Genomic DNA, 19,777 nt, shown 5'->3' with positions numbered 1-19,777 from the left:
ACTTGTGAAAAGAAATCTGAGAGTTGCCTTTCAGAGATATATACAACACACAAAACACTTTTCTGGGAAAGGGTCTTGCAGTATTGCTTGGAATTTTGTATCGTGTCACTTTTGTAATATTGTCCAATTCTTATTTGTTGGTAGGTCACTAAATAATGCTCCATATGCTCTCTTTTCTCCCAGAGTTGCTTTAGATGCTTCTTGCTTTTTAGATTGCGAGGCCCTTGAGCAGCATTCAGTGGCCCCAGTGGTGGCATTGGTCTTGCTGAAACACTTAACAGGGAGAACCACAGGAAAATTGCTGCCTTTCTCCCTGAATTAAATGTAGATTGATTTCTTCCTTATTAGAGAGACAACTATTTATAGTATCCAGGGTGAGACTTGCAGTTTTGTTTAAGTGGACTGCTTCAGGTGGTTTAATCGCAAATTAAGCATTGCATGCTGGGAATTGTAAGAGAGAGAGTCAGAGACAACACTGATGGAAATATTACATCATCCTGACGTGCCCTAATTTGCAATGGTTGCAGTGACTGGCTGGGACGCTCCTCTGTTTCTTACTCTGGGGGCGGTTGCTGATGAGAAAACGCCCCGAGAGTTGTATTAGCGCTATAGATACGGTTCTTAATCTCCCCGCGTGCCTATTTAGCAGTTCCAATTTCAACATGTCGGAACAGCCGGAGCTCGGAGGCCTCAGCGATGAAGCAGCCTTCAACGTCTGCTCCAACCCGGATCCCAGTACCAAGGTAAGCGGGGAACCGGGGACGAAGCTGCTGGTGAACGAGGCGAGATAGGGGATCAGAAAGAACGTGGTGACGAGGAAGATGAAGCGATAGAGGAGCGGGGAACGTGCAGTGAGCCACACGGGGAGTCTGGCTTCTGACACTCTCTAGGGAACAGAGGGGGACTGAAAATTCCTGTGGCGCCCTTACGTAAAGGGGTGGGAGGAGGATCGCCTTATGCAGCCCCAGGGCCGCCCAGAGGATTCCGGGGGACCCTGCTTCCGCGGTAATTAGGCGGCGGGGGTCCTTCCGCTCCGGGACCCGCCGTCAAGCGCCCCGAAGACCCGCGGCGGGGGTCCCCAGCCGCCGAATTATCGCCGAAGTGGGACCCGCCGCCGAAGCGCAGCCGGGTCTTTGGGGCACTTCGGCGGCGGGTCCCGCTTTGGCGGTAATTCGGTGGCTGGGGGTCTTTCTGCCCGGGAGAGGAAGAAGCTCCGGGGCCCCCGGAGCGAGTGAAGGACCCCACTCCAGGGGCCCCGAAAAACTCTCGTGGGGGCCCCTGCGGGGCCTGGGGGAAATTGCCCCACTTGCCGCCCCCCACCCCCGGGCGGCCCTGTACAGCCCTAATGGTGGTTTCCCCTCTCACCTGGATTTCTCTGTAGTTGACTAACTAAGTCTACATACAGTTGGACCGCATATCCCGCGCACTGTTAAGAGGGACTCTTGGATTCTTGGTAACTCTCTACATTTGAGATGGCTGGTATAAACTTTACTCGGGGTTGGATCCGAGCCATGTGTCACTTTTCTTGTCTCAAGCATAGTGCAGAAAGGACCAACCTCTCATTTTAAAGTTTATAATTGCAGCCAAAAAAAAAAAATAGTTCTGATAGCAAATTAACAGGTTCGGCTGTAGGAAGACTTAAAGATTGTAAGTTTGCTGCATTTGAATCACACTGCCGGGGAAGGGGGGGACCTTGAATAAAAGTTCAGAATCAAACTCCATTTTTGATCTTTATTGCAGTCTAGCACTGTACTTCACAGGATCTTTCAGAATCCTGAAAAAGGATTGGCAGGGGGAAACTCCATAGACTAGTTTCATGTGATTGCCTTGTTTTGGAGGGGACTATGCAATAATATTTGAACCATTCTTGATATGGAATTTGATCTTGTGAATTGTTTGTTGGGGCTAGACTCCTGAGGACTGTTTCCATTTTACATCAAAAAGTGAATGCTTATGGTCATGAAGTAACTTAAATTTCCCTGTGGCCTGATGAGAACACACTTAAAATAATACATGCAGTTGTGGGGCACAAAACATTGGCAAACTAGAAGAAATTGAGAGGAAAAAAATGCAATCTGCTTGGGAGCATTAAGAGTCAAGAAAGGAGTCTAAGGGAGACAGAAGAATGCAGGATCTGGGTGTTGCTGTATATGTATAGGTTATCCAGACATCTAAGCTCATCCTTCAGAGCTTTGGTCACCTGCAGAGGTCAGGAAGGATTTTCCCCGCTAGTGAACAGTTGGCTAGATGTATTTTGATCCTCATTGCCGCCTTTCCCTGAAGCATCAGAGATTGGTCACAGTTGGAGATATGACGGGATAGAATGGACCAGGGCACTGAAGCGGTACAGAGAATTCTCTTTTTCTCGGCGCCTGGCTTGTATATCTTGATCACATGCTCAGGGATATACAGATCACCAGATTTGGGGTCAGGAAGAAATTTTCTCCCAGGTCAGATTGGCAGGTACTTGGCTGGTTAGTTTTTTGCCTTCCTCTGTAGCATGGGTCATGGTTCATCTGGTGGGATCATCTGGGCATATCTCACTAATCAGTTTGTTGCCATTGCAGGGGCTTTAGGCATTAGTGGCACCTTAGCCTCTCCTGTTCTGTGTCTCGGGCATGCAACAGTTTAATCTCCTGTGGATTGAAATGCTCTGGTCGAACTGAAGTCTTAGAGCATAATATAGGATTATCAGTGTGAAATTTAATGACTTGTGATATACAGGTGGTCAAAGATGATCTGATAGTCCCTTCTGGTCTGACATTCTGTTTAAAAGAGGTATACATCCAGAGGTGTAGTTTGACCCCCAAAAGTGGTTCAAATGGAGTAACTATGAGTAAAGGGATGGAAACAAGGATAAAGTATGTTAGCTTTTATTGGTTTTTAATTTAAGAAACAAAATACCAAACCATTTATTATTGGTGAGGGAAAACAATTAATTTACACAGCACTGTAAATTTGTATAGTATTTTACAGACTAATATCTTTTAATAAAAATTTATATAGGACCTGTAGATGTTTGCAGGGTCAGGGCAATAGACTTACAGACATAGACATACCATGTATGTATTTATGTTTATAACTCTTTGGTCCTACTGACCTTGACAATATCATTCTAAATTATTGTTTCACAATAAAAGCCCAACTTCATGTATTTGTATTGGCATCTTAATGTGCTTTCCTGAGTAGCATAACTACTATAATTTTTCTTTAGGATTTTCTGTTGCAGCAGACAATGTTACGAATAAAAGATCCTAAGAAGTCACTGGATTTTTATACAAGAATTCTTGGAATGACGTGAGTAAAAATTGCATGAGAAGATTTGTCTTAAATATATTCTGTATATTTTAATGATCCAGTCTTCTGAAAAGCAAACCTTGGCATTTAAGACTGATTAACATGAACCAGGCTGAATCATCAGCTAGTGCCCAGTTTGGCGATTCACTTGACTTAATCTTCATGATTGAGGATTTCTACAGTACTCTTACATTTTCAATTGCAGCATCAACTATCATTAATTATTATATAACCTGTCATTTTGTGATTCTGCCCCGTTAGTTCCCACAACTCTGAACATTTAAATCTATAAATATAGGTGGAACATTTTTTAAAACAAACCTTGATATTATCCACCAAAACTATTTTTAAAAAATGAATTCTGCTAAGTCTGCTTATATAAAAGCTTACACTCTTTCTCATCTGTGATCCTGCAGTTAAATAATCATACAGAAATTGTGATAATTTTCATAGTAATAAAATTCTGTCCTCAGCACGATGCTCTGACTTAATTGCAGTATAAACAAGAAGCTGAACTCTTATGAGTATTAAAAGGTTTCTAGGGCTGCCCTGTCTGCCCTAGCTTCCTAGTGTTCTTGACTCTTAGGTGTCTGCCCCAGAAGGTGGTTGGTAGGCATCCCAGACCACTTGTGTGGGGAATGCTGTGTGGAGGCTAGTGCCCTGCAGTGGCATTTTGTTTATGCTAAAATTTGTTTCAAACATCAAGCACAGCAGAAGGGCTCTGAAACAAAGTTCTGCAGATTTGAAACATTCTGACATATGAAAGAGCACCATCTAAAGTTAGTAAGGAAAATATTTTCCAAATATTTTCACACAAGTGAAAGGTTCAAGAAGCAGTGGATATAATGAGAAGTGAATGAATATCTCTGAGCTATTTCATATAAATGGTATTTGTTACTGTCAAGGTATTTTTCCCCCAGTTTGAACTTTAGCGTCCAAAAGTGGGGACCTGCATGGACCCTTCTAAGCTTAATTCCTAGCTTAGATCTGATAGCGCTGCCACCAGCCTAAATATAGCGTTTGGCACACCTTTCTGTTCCCCCAAAACCTTCCCTGGGGAACCCAAGACCCAAACCCCTTGGGTCTTAAAACCAGGAGAAATAAACCATCCCCCCTCCTTTCCCCCTCCCTGGGTTACCCTGAGAGGCTACACTGATCCAAACTCCTTGGATCTTAAAACAGAGAAGAATTAACCTCCCCCCCTGCTTTCCCCCCACCAATCCCTTGTGAGTTCAGACCCAATCCCCTTGGGTCTTAAACAAGGAAAAAAATCAATCAGGTTCTTAAAGAAAGCTTTTAATAAAAGAAAGAAAAAGTTAAAATTATCTTTGTGAAATCAATGTGTAAAATGCTTACAGGGTATTCAGATTCATATAGACTAGAGGGACTTTCCTCCCCCCCTCCCCCGCCCCCAGCCTGAGATTCAAAGTTACAGCAAACAGAGGTAAAAATCCTTCCAGAAAAATACACATTTACAAGTTAAGAAAACAAACATAAGACTAATCTGCCTTTTCTAGCTAGTACTTACTATTTTGAAACATGAGAGACTGATTCAGAAAGATTGGAGAAAATCTGGGTGCACGTCTGGTCCCTCTTAGCCCCAAGAGCGAACAACGAACAACACAAACAACACAAAGAGAGACTTTCCTCCACCAAGATTTGAAAGTATCTTGTCCCCCCATTGGTCCTCTGGTCAGGTGTCAGCCAGGTTCACTGAGCTTCTTAATCCTTTACAGGTGAAAGAGACATTAACCCTTAACTATCTGTTTATGACAGTTACTTTGTGAGAAAAGTGATTTGAAACAGAGTATATATTAGTCTGAGTGACCTCGGTCTCTTCGGAGGAGATTTAGAGTTGGCTGAAAAAGATTGAATTGACAGATGTTAACAGGCATATTGAGTCAGGTATCTCCTGTGCTGTTTTTTGTGCTGTATGGAAAGCAAGACATTAAAACATCTTCATTGCTGGAAGGAAGATGGAATTGAGTACAGATTCTCTGAGTACAAACCTTGATTTATTTTCTTGAAGCTAATAGATTTTCACAGGAAATGCCATACCAGATAAGACTAGTAGTCTGTATCTAGTACAGTGTTCCATATCTGATAGTAGCTAAAACCAAATGCCTCAGAGGACAGTGCATAAATATCTGTAACTGCCAATAAAGAAACAAAACTTCCCTTATGAGTAGGCTTTCCTAATCCAAGGCATCTAGCAGCTGGCTTATGCAATGAAATATGAAGGTTTTGTATCCTGTTGTTTTCTCTCTTATCTAATGTAACTGTGAATGTTCTCATCCATCTAAATGTATGTTATTATTGGGTTGTGTTTTTTGTTTTTTAAATTCTCCTAAGCACTGAGACCAGTGTTTATCTTGTGGTAATGAGTTCAACAAATTAATTGTATTGAGGTTTTAAAAAATAAATCCTCTTACTAGTTTACTGCCTGTTAAGTCTTTGGTGGAAAAAAAAATAAATAAGGGAGATGGACATAGACACCCTTTATGGAAACTCCCATGCACAAGGCATTGAATACCAGTCTCAGCCCTGGTCTACACGGGGGGCCCAGGGGAATCGATCTAAGTTACGCAACTTCAGCTACGTGAATAACATCACTGAAGTTGACATACTTAAATCAGTCGACTTACCATGGTGTCTTCACCACGGTGAGTCGACTGCTGCAACTCCCCCGTCGACTCTGCCTGCACCTCTCGCCAAGCTGGAGTACAGGAGTCGACAGGAGAGTGCTCGGGGGTCGATTTATCGCATCTAAACTAGATGCGATAAATCAATACCCACTGGATTGATTGCTGCCCGCCAATCCGTCAGGTAGTGAAGACATACGCTCAGACTTGAGATTTTTATTCCAGTGTACCTACACTTACTAATTTTCATAGGTTCACAAGTTTTGGGCTTTTTAATTGATTATTTTCCAAATGTGTTCATAGATGTAGCTCTCAAGAATATTTCCATGATCCAAATTTGAAGACTGAACCACTTTTGAGGTATTGGGGTAGTGTGGGAGGGGCAGGGAAGAATGTAGTCATAATTCTCTAAAGTGGGGAGAGAGTTGTTTGGTTTGTTTGTTGTTGCAGTCTAATTGTAACTTTGAAAATGCCATCAATTATGACTTTTTTTTTTTAAATAAAATTGTTGCCTTTTAGATTGCTCCAAAAGTGTGACTTTCCCACTATGAAATTTTCACTTTATTTTTTGGCTTATGAAGATAAAAATGATATCCCAAAAGATACAAAAGAAAGAACAGCTTGGACTTTTTCTAGAAAGGCTACACTTGAACTAACACAGTAAGTGTTAACTCCAGCTTTTTACAGTTCATTTCTGCTTACGTTTAATGGATGTTAGTTACAACTGTGTGCTTTGCACTAGGTTATATTATTGCACTTGTGTTTTATCTGATCATGGGTTGTGTACAATTAATGCAATGTGGAAAAATACTTTCTCTTATATCATAAAAAGTATGGCTTGGATGCTGGATACCTGAACAAGTAGAACTGTGCTTTTTCTCAATATTCATTGGACCTAACATAGCATAAAGGAGGGGGAAACGGCTTCCTGCAGAAAAAAGCTAATTAAAGGAGAGCAGTGAAAAGGAAGATGAAAGGGTCCAGTGTACTAGGAAAGGAATTTTAGAGAACAGCTATGAGATGATTGTGTTGTACTGGACTGAGGACACATTGGGAATCGGATCTGGATTCTATCCCCATCGCTTCTGTTAACTCACTGTGACTTTTTAGAAAGGTCATTTAAGCTTTCACTGTATAGAGTACTTTGAGATAGATGGATTAAAAGTGGTACAGAAGAGGGAAGTAAAATTATTTTCGTTGTTTTAAGAGTGCATGTGGCTCTTTTAATGTCACCTTTTCATGTAATACTACAGTGATGTGAGAAATTTGCTTGAAGTCTCAATAGTTACACAGAATGACTAACTATTTTGTCAGTGTGCCACCATGTGTTTTGACATGGAAATAAAATGTATCCTAAACTTTTTGACAGCTGGTAATGATAGGTGCTATGGTAACTTATGTAGAGACATAGAGAACTTCCCAAATAGACCAGTACACAAACTTAATAAAACAAATTTGTACTCTCTTGTAGTACTGTTCCCTCCACACCCAGTGAACAGCTGAGTGCTGATCCCTGCAACACTCCATCCTCCTAATCTATATGAGGTTAGAGCCCCATCCCAAGTCTTCCAGAGTTGAACCTGAATTCTTGAGAGGAGCAGAGAGTCTAGACATTGCTACAGCCACAGCAGTAGTGAGGAAGCAAGCTTGGCTCAGTCTGCCTGCCTCCTGGTGTAGGGAATATACCTTCAAGGTCCCAGAACTGTTACTGCCAACTTACGACATTACTAACAATTTGAAAACATGTGCTAGGGATGGGATTTTATTGTGGGAGTGGATTGTAATGACCCTAGAAGAATGGCTGAGGGTAGCCTAGGGTTGAATGGTGGAGAGAGTGCAGGGCAAAAGGATTTAATGTATTTAAGTGTACTTGGCGGGGGTGTGTGTGTGTCTCATAACAGTGAATGTTGGGCAATGCAGTAATAGGAAGCAATCAGGAATTCAGTTTCAATGCGAAGAAAGAAAATGAAAATTAGTGAAAGGTAAACACTTATAAAACATTCTACAGCTCATACGTGTATTGAGCCACAAGATTTGCAAATGAAAGAGCTGAATAATTGTATGACCTCTTATACTATTAAAACAATGAGGAGTCTGGCACCTTAAAGACTAACTGGTTTATTTGGGCAAGAAAGTGGGCGTCTGAAGAAGTGGGTTTTTTACCCACGAAAGCTTATGTCCAAATAAATCTGTTAGTCTTTAAGGTGCCACCGGACTCCTTTTTGTTTTTGTGGATACAGACCAACACTGCTACCCCCGATAGTCTTGTTTCTCTACTTCCATTTGTTGAGCTGCCTATTATGACAATTTAGCTCTTTGGTACAGGATCTGTCTCTTAATGTGTGTTTGGACAGACTTTAATATAATGGGGCCCCAACTCTGACTGGAGTCTTCAGGCACAACTGTAATTAAATTAATATAGTACTATTTGATATGAATGTAGTAAATTTCTACATGTGAGTCCATATATTGCACAAATGCCAAAAAAATTATCTTAGGGCATGTCTTCACTAGTAATGTTAAACCATTGCCACGGCAGCGCTGTAACATGGCTGTGTAATCGTGACACCAGCACTGGAATAGCTGTATAAAAAAACCCATCTCCACAAGGAGAATAGCACTGGGAGCAGAGCCTACACTGCCACTGTACAGTGCTGAAACTTTCAGCACTCAGGTGTGGTTTTTTTTTTTTTTTTCACACCCCTGAGCAGGAAAGTTGTCTACACTGCCACTTTACAGTGCTGCAAGTTCTTAAATATTGAATGACAATTTAAATTTCAATATCTGAAAACCGTCTAAGTCCTAACAAAGCGTTGTGAAATTGGAATGCATGACAGTGATTGCTGGGAGAATGATATAAGTAAGTCCTCTGATATATAAAGCTCCCATCTCCACAGCAAGTGTCTAGATCTGGAGTGAGCAAACTTTTTTTGGCCCAAGGGCCACATCGGGATGTGAAACCATTTGGAGGGTTGGGTAGGGAAGGCTGTGCCCCCCAAACAGCCTGGCTCTTGCCCCCTATCCGACCCTCCCCCCCGCTTCTTGTCCCCTGACCACCACCTCCTGGGACCTCTATCCCTAACCGCCCCCTGGGGCCCCACCCCCATCCAATTCCCCCTTTCTCCATCCACTGCCTCCCCCGAACCTCTGCCCTATCCAACCGCCCCCTGTCCCCTGACTGCCCCCAGGACCCCCTGCCCCACACCATGCCGCTCAGAGGAGCATGTCTGGAGCCATGCCTACCAGCTGGAGCCAGACATGCTACCACACTGCCCAGCATGAGTGTACAGCCTTGCCGTCCAGAGTGCTGCCTGCGCGGCAGTGTGGCTGCAGGGGAAGGGGGACTGTAGGGGAGGGGCCAGTGGCTAGCCTCTCTGGCTGGGAGCTCAGAGCCAGGCAGAGGACGGTCCCGCGGGCCATAATTTGCCCACCTCTGGCCTAGATAGTTACATTTTATTTTTAAAGAAGTATTTATCTGAAGTTTTTGTCTTGTAGATGAGGCAAAAGAGAACATTTTAAAATCACAATGAGAACATGGAAATATAAGTTATCCTTCTGCATACATATTCAAAACACGGGGGAATTGCATACAGAGTTCCATCTATGGATGAATTCAAAATGCATCCATATCTGTAGTATCTGAGTGCTGTAACTTTGGGAGAATAGGGGAGCATAGCTCAGTGGTTTGAGCATTGGCCTGCTAAACCCAGGGTTGTGAGTTTAATCCTTGAGGAGGCCATTTAGGGATCTGGGGCAAAAAAAAAAGTTGAGGATTGGTCTTGCCTTGATCAGGGGGTTGTACTAGATGGCCTCCTGAGTTCTAGTCCAACCCTGATATTCTATGATAGGCGTTTTCCTATGAGTGAGGACAACTGTCCCTGAACTGTAGGGATCTAGGTTGTAATGTATCCTTTGCTGTGGGTAATTCCATATATCTCTAAATATTTTTTGATTCTTCTCAGATTTTTTTTTTTTTTTTTAAACGGCATGGTGCTCTTCATTTTATATTAATTAGATTTCTCCCTTTCTCTCGTAGTAATTGGGGCACTGAAAATGATGAAAATCAATCTTACCACAATGGCAATTCAGATCCTCGGGGATTTGGTATGTTTTAGAGAAAGTTACGCACTGAAGTCATTTTTCTTCTTTTCAGTCTCTGATTTTTTTTTTTATAAGTCTTTAGACCATTGAAATTGAGAAAATGTTCTTGTGTAAAATAGAGTAATAAGTCAAGTGTGCAGGTTAGGGAACAGTTCTACTACTTTGTGTTTTGATAACCGTACAATAAAAATGCTGCTAATGTATGTAGATGAAGTGACTTAGTATTGTGGATTAGTTTAAATAAAACGTACTCATCTTGGAGACTTGAAGAGATTTTGAAATCTGGAATTTTACCTCTGTTTTTCCAGTATACAGACCCTTGAAAATTAGGAATAAGAACTTGTGGGTAAATATATTGTCTTAAGAATAATGAGCCACAGTTGTAGTTTGTACATACACTTGCTTTAAGAGTCAATTTTATCATTGTTTCTGGTAGACATTTTAACATTAAGATTTTAGTAAAAGATATTAAAAATAATATTTTATCTCTGGTTGCTCCCAGTGTTGAGACTTCGTTGGAACTCAGTGTGTAATTAGTAGAACATTCAGTTTTTAAAAATATAAGATTGAGTTTTGCTCAGATACATGGGTGAGAGCAGGATTTGGCCCTGATGTGCAGAAGAATTCTGTGACTTGATATTCTGAATGTCTGAAAGGTCACTGGTATGACTTATCAAATACATGTTTTAGACTAGACCAGGGCTTGTCAGCCTTTTGAAAGTGGTGTGTCAAGTCTTCATTTATTCACTTTTTAATTTAAGGTTGCACGTGCCGGTAATACATTTTAATGTTATTTTAGAAGGGCTCTCTCTATAGTTGTATTGTAAAATAAACAAGATTTTCAAAATGTTTAAGAAGCTTCATTTAAAGTTAAATTAAAATGTTGATCTTATGTCGCTGGCCTGCTGAGCCCGCTGCTGGTCTGGGGTTCCGTTCATCTAGGCTGGCAGCGGGCTGAGCGGGGCCTGCGGCTGGGACCCCGGCCGGCAATGGGCCGGCAGCCAGAACCCCAGACCGGCAGCGAGCTGTGCAGGGCCGGTGACCGGGACCCCAGACCAGCAGTGGGCTGAGTGGCTCAGCCCGCTGCCACCTAGGGGTTCCATCTGCTGGCTCCTGCAAGGCGGAATCCCAGCTGCCAGACCCGCTCAGCCCGCTGTTGGTCTGGGGTCCTGGCCCTGCCCACATACAGTGGGTACCTACCTTCTCCCTTGGTCTGGCCCATTCTCTTCCTCTCTCTGTGTGCTGAGCTGAGGGTGGGAGTGCACTGAGCACAGGGCTGGGGGTGAAGGAGCAGGCTGGGGGTTGGAGTGTAGGGTCTGGCCAGGAGCCTAGAATGAGGGAGGGGGCTCAGGGTTGGGGCAGAAGGCTTGGGTGTGACCTGGGCAGCTCCCATTTGGTGCGAGGGGTGGGGGTTCAAGAGTCAGGATGGGGGGGGGGGGGAGCTGGGTACGTGCAGGGGTGCAAGAGTCAGGGCAGAGGGCTGGGGGCATGTAGGGGGTGCAATTGTCAGGGCATGAGGTGTGGGGGGCCTGGGTATGTGGTGGGGGGTGTGTGCCAGAGTCAGGGCTGGGATTATGGAGGGGAGGGAAGAGTGAAGGAGTCATGCAGAGGGCTGGGTGTGTGTGTGTGGGGAGGGGGGTACCGTGCTCAGGGCAGGGGCCTGGGGGTTGTGCGAGGCTGCAGGGCTCAGGGCAGAGGGCTGGGGTCATGGGGTGCTCACAGCAGGGGGCTGGAGGGGATATCCCCTAATTCCACCACCCCCTTTCACCAAGGCTCTGCCTCCACTTCTTTGCTGACTCCGCTCCTCCCTCACCCCCTCCCTCGCAAGGGCCATCAGCTGATCCATGGATGGAGGGGAAGAGGAGGAGGAGGAGGGGCAGGAACCCAGCACACTGTGGGAAGAGGCAGGGGAGCCAGCAGGACCAAGCTTCTGCCCCTGTGGGGGATGGGGGACAGAGCGGGCTGGGCTGGGCAGGATTGGATTTTTAAAGGCATGCTGCTGCCTGTTGGGATCCCGGGAGGCAGCAGCATGCCATTAAAAATCGGCTCAAATGCTGTCTTTGGCACGCATGCCATAGGTTGCTGACCCCTGGACTATACTACTTGATTTGATATTTTGAGTTTCTGAACTGATCCCTGAACTTGGGAACAAATGATTAGTATTCTTGCCTGTATAAACACAATATTAGTGTTTAAATCTTACCCTATTTTGTAAATACAGAAAACTTCCTGATACTTGGACTTACTGTTTTCTATGAACACTTTCTCTTTTGCCTTTCAATTTCATTTTTCTTCGACTCAGATTCTATTGTGTATATCATCACTGTGTCACTAGAGTATTCTGCAAAACATTTTAACTTTTGAGATCCTGTGAAACAGCTAGCTCATTGGGAGGAGGAGGAAGCCAAAAATTATAGTACCCTTAATACAGTATTCCTCCCCCCACACCCTGAAATTAAAACAGGACTTTCCTTGAGTAAGTTATTTTTACACATTTTAGGTGAGCTAACTTGGAATCTCTTTGCATAGGGTAAAGTGCCTGTCATATTTTGGTGCTGTAACAACAATCCATTTGTTGTAATTTTTGCTCATTTATGCACTATGTACTCTGCCTGTGCTTACTCTATGGCACAGGTCACATTGGAATTGCAGTCCCTGATGTAGCTTCAGCTTGTAAGAGGTTTGAAGAGCTGGGAGTGAAATTTGTGAAGAGACCAGATGACGGTAAGTCTTCACCAAGACATCTTATCAATATGATTTGATTCTTGATTTTTTTTTTTTTTTTTTTTCCCCTCCCCCCTAGTAAACTGTGAATTTGTCTTTCTTTCATGTATTGTTAGGGGAGGAGGCTAGGTGATATGGGTTTTTAATCGCTGCTGTCACTTCCTGAATTCATTCATCAGCCTCGGGTTTTGCTAGAGCCAATCAAAGTTTCTCTCTCTTTTTTTTTTTTATACACAAGGGAAAAACTTATATTTGGTCTGCTCCAGAGTGACTTCTGGAAATCTGGTCAGCTATCCATGGCTATAGAGTTTGTGCACTTTTGTTGCTACTTCAATTGACCATATGTTATCTCCTCTATTCCATATAGAATTTTGTGTGGCAGCAATCCTGTGATTGGGAAAGTTTGTCCTATGGGCCAGACTCACATGTAACATCTGTGTTGTCTCATTTTAACGTTCTAGAAGCCTAACGAAATACTCTATTAATCAAAACTGGGAAGGTTCCACAACTTGTCATACACTGCAACCCTAACAGTCCTCTCTTAATTATCTTTTCTTCCAAAGGATACAGATGTGCGATCTCTTTCCTCTTTTTAAATAAAGGACTTTAGTCCTTGTCAATTTCATGGTTTCAAGTGTTTTACATATGAAATTTCATGGTGGTGTAACCATGAGGGTTCCAACCCAAAAGGGGGTTGTAAAGCTGTTGTAGGGGGGTTGAGAGAGTGCCACACTTACTTCTGTGTTGCCTTCAGAGCTGGGCTCAGAGGGCTTAAGCCAGGGAAGGTACCTGGAGTTGGGTCTGATCTCCCCCAAAGAGTAGCCTTGTAGGGGAAGTGGATTGTAATGACTCTGGAAGAGTCTCAGCAGAAACAGGGCAGCTCACACTGTGCGCATTGTCCAGCGCTGACCTGGCTCCCAGAGCTGCCTGGCCCCGCCTCCACAGAAAGGAATGGGAGGGGGACAGACGGGCGCGCGCGCACACACACGCGCACACACACACGGTTGTGAAGACAGACAAATGGAGCCTGGGTCGGGGAAGGAGCAGAGATAGGCACCCCAGGGCTGGCATTAAATGCAGAGTACAGAGGGGACTTGGGGCAGGGGGGCTATAGCGACACCCCCACAGAGCAGACCAGGGCTGCAGCTGGCTCCATCCATCACTTCTCACCACTCGACAGAGACCCACACAATCCTGGGGGCCCGCCCCTTTGTGCCTCCAGAGACAGCTTTCCACCCCTCTGCTCAGGAGTGCCCCACAATCTCCTCTTTTGCCTCCCCCTGCCCAAGTCCATTGGCCGGGAGGCTCCCAGCCTATTGGCCGAGGGGAAGCCGCAGGTGAGCAAGCCCCAGTTGTCGTCATCACAGGCACAGCAATTCTTTGTTTGGATATTTAATTTCACTGAGACAAGTAATTTAATCTACTCTTCCTTTCCATAGTGTTTTTGGCTTTTCCTGTAAGAAAACTTGCAACTTCTTTTCAAATAAGTCCATTTATAGTTTTTCACTTGAAAGTGTATTTTCTTGTTAACTCAGTTTCATAGGCAATTTAAAAAGTCACTTGAATTGTACCTGTTTTCCACCCCGCCCCCACTCATTGCTCCAAAAACACGTGGAAGATGTGCAGATTTTTATTGCTGTGGGCCAAACCACCCTATGTGGAAATGTAAGGGTATGTCTACACAGCTGCCCAGCGCCGGAATAAAGCCACCTCCGCGAGAGGAATAGCTACCAGCATTGGGACCCGCGCTCCCAGTGCTGGTAGCACTGTCTACATTGCCACTTTACAGCGCTGAAACTTGCATTGCTCGAGGAGGGGCGGGGGGTGTTTTTTCACACCCCCGAGCGAAGAAAGTTTCAGCGCTGTAAGTGGCAGTGTAGACCAGGCCTAAATGTCCAAGCTAGGAAAGCTCTGCAAGGGTAAGAATTCCTTCAGGAAATTGTCCTCAAGTCATTCATTCTTCTGGGCATTCCATTCTATTGTTCGCTCCTCTAGTGATATTGATCAGCGTTTCCACCCACAGGAGAGATGCAGAAGACTGGGTGAACCCTGCAGCGACTCCACCTCTACCCTTGTTCTGTCCACTCTCTCAACCAGCCCCTTTGGCCTCCCTAGGATTCCCCCTGCCATTACTCCCTCTGGGTCATTTTTTTCTCTGGAGCTTCTCATAAAGTAAAGCCTGTCACCACAGGTTCTTATCTCTGTAATGTATGTATTTTTTTATGTATGTATTAAGTGATAATGCACTATGAGAGTCCTCCGACTCCCCCTTCAGTCCTCTGTATAAATTGATCCCCTCCTTTACATATGTTTTGCCCATAGGGGTTTCTATGACCCTAGGGCATCAATATCCCCTGTGCCTTTGCAATACAGTGAGGGAAGGAAACCATGAGTTCCCTATTTATGTGATTTGCAAGAAGTATTATCATTACTCAGGGTACCAATGTGTTTAAATTATATAAGTGCCGTGTAAAATCCCAAAGCAAGGTCATTTTCATTTCTCATATAATAATCTCATACTGTATAATACATATTTTTCCATTAATTATGAGTTTAAATTTATTATTTATTAGCTAGCTAGGTTACTATATTTTTTTCAGTGTGGAAAATTATATGTGCTATTTTATGGGTTGAATGACTGAATGACATAATAACTCCACCATCACCCCTCCCAAATGTGAGTCTGGGTAATTTTGTCAAGTGTCCGTTGTGCAACATGGTGGTGTCTACCCCTGCTTATTAATGTAACCAGAATATTGCAGATTGAACCAAATTGGTTTAACTGTATTCCTCTGTTTACTGCTGTTAAATGCTCTGAAAACTTGTTTTTATCCATTACTAATCTAATCAGTCTTCTAGTTATAGTGGTATAGAATAGGAATATTGAGGGCAATCTTTTTTCTTTTAATTGTATAATCTTTTATATTTCATGCAGTGGAGAGTGTTAAAATGTTCCTCTGAGGTCTATATTGAGAGAGAATCTCATTGCATAATCTACTTTTTAAAAAAAATCAGGCAGGAAATCAAGAAAAATCTGTATTATCAGATCCTTTCCTATATGAAGGGATCTCACAGCTCCAAGACAGACCTCACTTTCCCTTTATAACTCTTTTTCCATGAATTGCTCTTGTCAGTAAGTACCTTTCATGAAAAACTTTGTCATGATACCATCCTTTCAACAGGGAATGAAAATGGCTCTCCTTTTAGAGCACTGATTGCTACTTCAATTGGAGTGTGACATCACGGAGCACACAATTCTCTCTGTGATACCCCCACTTTCTGTTCACCATAGGAAGAAATAGACCCTCTACCTTCGCTAGAGATCTTTTGAAATCACACATAATGATGTAACTGAAGCCCTGTGTTTCTTTGGCTGGAACTAGCATTGGTATGTGTGACCATAGTGCAGAGGCTGGGAATCAACTTTTTAAATAGCCTGATGGATAGTATGAGAACAAGAGTTTGAAAGGAGACCTTGTGTAACCTTTTTCCTAGTTTGTCAATTTCTCTGTCAAAGCAAATGGCAATTAAATGTCTTTGCTGATAAACTTAAATAAAAAAAAAATCATGAAGTACGTAACATGCTGGCAGTATTTACCTGAAACTTTCCACCTTGTTAGAAGGTGTTGATGCTGCTAGTTAAGGGTTAAGTGAATGCTGTTGACTTTGAGATAGGTGACTCAGTACCATCACCTGGGCAGAAAGAAAAGTGGGGAAGGGAGAATCTAGATGTGAGCTGAATAGTCCTCAGGAAGGAACTCTAGGATGAGCCACTCCTGGGGGGAAAAAAGTGTGAGCTGAGTTTTGGCTTTAACAAACAAAAGTACAAAAATACAACACCTACCAGGAAGAGCTGATGTTTGGACTTCACATTGATTGTTTGTATAAGTGGTTGGAAAAGGCATTTGATGACACAGCAGTGCAGCAAAAAGCAATTTTAAAATGACAATTTTATAACATTGGTTCCAACTTTTGTAGTTAGGCTGAACTAGAACATGATATGGTTATAGTGTCACTTCAGTTATGTCAAGTATGATATGATGGTGTGCAAACTTGCAGAAATACTATCTGCCCCATAGTTTTAAAGCGCAAGTTAATCATACAAACTGCTTCCCTAACTGCCTTTTAAGTCTGAACTGGATCCTTGGGGTTGGTGATGAACTGTGATCTTGAACACATTATTTGAACTGTCTACTTTGTCTGCCATGCAAAGACAATAAGAAATCTTGAAACCATAAATCTGTGTCGTTCTTGTCAGTGTAAAATATGAATCTTAATCTTTAAAAACTATTAAGGTTGTTTTTAACTATATCTGAAAATATGTATCTTTTTATTGTAGGTAAAATGAAAGGACTTGCATTTATTCAGGATCCTGATGGCTACTGGATTGAAATTTTGAATCCTAACCACATGGTGACCCTCATCTAGTTTTAAAGTAACATACTATACAGTAGGTACAAGTCTTCTCCAGGAGGCTGAAAACCATGTAACACACTCTACTATTTGAGATGTATACTTGATTGAGAGGGAATTAACCTCATCCACAAATAATTCTTTACCAATCCTGTTAGAACCTCATCTTGCTTGGATTCCCCTTTATATTCTTCTTTTGTTTTCTTTTTTGTGATGCCACTGCTTCCTGTTTCTAATTAGGAGAGCATAATACCATCTGTGTTCTGAAAATGCACTCATGCATGTTCACCATTTATGCCAGTGGTCCCCAACCTTTTTTGTCTGGCAGGTGCCAGGCAACAAGCTGTGGAGGACCGTGGCGGTGGACGAGCATCCGCCAAAATGCAACGTCAACAGGTGTCGCCGCCGAAATACTGCCGACAAGCAAAAATCGGCAGCACTTCGGCAGCGACACCTCTGGATGACGCTGCTTGTCAGCGGCATTTTGGCGAATGCTCGTCCGCCAGCCAGTACGCGGGCACACTTAGACACCCCGGCAGGCACCATGGCACCCATGGGTACCATGTTGGGGACCCTGATTTATGCAAAAATTAGCATATTCTCCCCTTTGGGGCTGATTTGAGTTAGTGAAATTTTGGCTGCACAATATAGCTATGTTTGAACCAGCTGAGAATTGGTATATTGGGGGTGGGATATGTGAGTAGGAAGATTGCTGTATCTTATGTCATGCAGGTCTAGCACCAGCGACAAGTTTTTTGTTTGTTTGTTAAACCTGGGGAGGGGATAAAACACTTTAAATTAGACTTTTGGGCTTCATTGTGCTTACACTGAAGTCAATGGCAAAATTCCTTTGGATTTCAGTGGAAGCAGGATTGGGACCTTTGTGTGTACAGTTATGTCAGTAAACAGTAGACATGCAGGAGCAACTTGTAGGTATCCAAGCTGCTTGAGACTAGAAACTTAATGGCAGTGGTACATCGAGTCCAACAGAGAGTTCAGTCTGCGTTGCATTTGAGCAGCTATGACTGCAAGTAGGCAGAGGAGGTCAGCAGATTTGCCACTTGCTCTCAAGAGTGGGCATCTAAGAGCAGACTCTGAACATCTAATTTGAAAATCAAGGCTATACAGCAGTTAGCTTACAAGTAAGAAATAGCTGAAAATGCCATGATTCCCTATTCAGTGGCTGAGAGCTGGGAGACATACTTATCCCTTATCTATATGATTGTGTGTGGTGCCTGGGCTTCTGCTAAATATAGTGCATTTAAATCACATCTTTTATGTCAAGCTACAATTTGATACAGAAGTCTGGTTAACTAAAATTCTAGTAGTTTGTGAAACCATGACTACCTGCTGTTATGACAACTTTTTATCTGCCTTTTTTAAAATTTAAAAAGTAGTAGTTGCAGTTACACTGAAGTTGTAAATAACAGGAAAACACTTCAGGTTTATAAATCCTACATGTGAACCAGTTTCATGTTAAAGTGTTTCAGTAGCCTTCAAATACTCACTTTACCGTCTCCCTGCCCCCACCAAAAAAAAACCCATAACAAAACCATCTTGGTATTTAGTGCGTTTCTAGAAGCACTTTATAATTCCTATTAGCACTGAACAGCGCTGAGTGATGTGACTGTTAAATCAGATAGCCCTGTGGCATCAGATAAAAGTATTTCCAAATAAAGTATCTGCAAAACTTTGAAAATGCTTCTCTAAAGCTGTATGACATACAGTACTTCACTACCAATTAAGGCCATGTCTATACTACAAAGTTAAGTCAACTTAAGTTACGTCAGTGATCATCCACTGCTGTAATTAAACCACTTTTGCACATCCACATAGTGCTTCTTGTGATGGCAGAGCGCATCCACATGTAGTGCTCTTACACTGGGAGAACAGTGCACCATGGATACCTATCCCACTGGGCAACTTGCCACCATCTGCTGGTGTGTTCTGAGACGGGCTTGCTGTGCCTCCTGGGGATGGGATCACTGTCCCATGATGCAGTTTTCTCTGTCCCATTCATGGGTTTCCGAATACATTTCGTGCTGCTTTTCAGCAGTCCCTGTAAACTATGCCCACCATCTCTGTCTCAAAATATGGATACTGCATTGCTCTCCAGTATCATGATGAGGATTATGAACACAATGCAGCTGATCCTGCAATATTTTATGAGCTGAGAATCAGATAATGACTCTGTCATGTCTGCTTTGCTGTGTGCCAGGAAAGAAACAATTCAGGGTTGCTTTTGGTATTCACAGAGCAGCTGCACACAGTGGATCATCAGTTCTGGGCATAGGAAACAAGCACTAAGTGGCGGGATGGCATTGTTATGCAGGTATGGGATGATGAGCTATGCCTACAGAACTTTCAGATGTGCAAAGCCACCTTCCTGGAACTGTGTGCGGCACTTGCTCCTGCCCTCTGGCACAAGGACACTGAAATGAGAGCTGTCCTAGCAGTGGAGAAGCGAGTGGCGATTGTTGCGTGGAACCTGGCAACTCCAGACTACTACTGATCAGTTTTGAATCAGTTTGGAGTTGGGAAGCCTGAGGGCCACATCTGGGTGGGGTAATTGAATGTAGGGCTGGAGTGAGGGATTGGGG

The 19,777-nt window shown here is 43.2% G+C and overlaps 1 protein-coding gene across 1 annotated transcript; it reads left to right on the top strand.

Annotated features, from left to right (window-relative positions):
* The first annotated feature begins 443 nt into the window (after nucleotides 1-443).
* GLO1 (glyoxalase I) lies at nucleotides 444-18,876 on the top strand. Its single transcript, XM_032778101.2, has 6 exons — nucleotides 444-743; nucleotides 3,215-3,297; nucleotides 6,459-6,599; nucleotides 9,976-10,043; nucleotides 12,675-12,764; nucleotides 17,104-18,876. The coding sequence occupies exons 1-6, from the start codon at nucleotides 576-578 to the stop codon at nucleotides 17,190-17,192; spliced, it is 639 nt and encodes a 212-aa protein (XP_032633992.1). The 5' UTR covers nucleotides 444-575; the 3' UTR covers nucleotides 17,193-18,876.
* Nucleotides 18,877-19,777: the final 901 nt, after the last annotated feature.

Source organism: Chelonoidis abingdonii, chromosome 3 (assembly GCF_003597395.2).
Source record: "Chelonoidis abingdonii isolate Lonesome George chromosome 3, CheloAbing_2.0, whole genome shotgun sequence".
NCBI lineage: Eukaryota > Metazoa > Chordata > Testudines > Testudinidae > Chelonoidis > Chelonoidis abingdonii.
The sequence above is the reverse complement of the archived record's forward strand: the minus strand, read 5'-3'. Positions and strand labels throughout refer to the sequence as shown.

Coding starts and splice junctions, on each gene's coding strand:
- GLO1 (XM_032778101.2), top strand. CDS start 576: ATGAGAAAACGCCCCGAGAGTTGTATTAGCGCTATAGATACGGTTCTT. Junction 3,298..6,458: donor ACAAGAATTCTTGGAATGAC/GTGAGTAAAAAT, acceptor GTTGCCTTTTAG/ATTGCTCCAAAAGTGTGACT. Junction 12,765..17,103: donor TGTGAAGAGACCAGATGACG/GTAAGTCTTCAC, acceptor TTTTTATTGTAG/GTAAAATGAAAGGACTTGCA.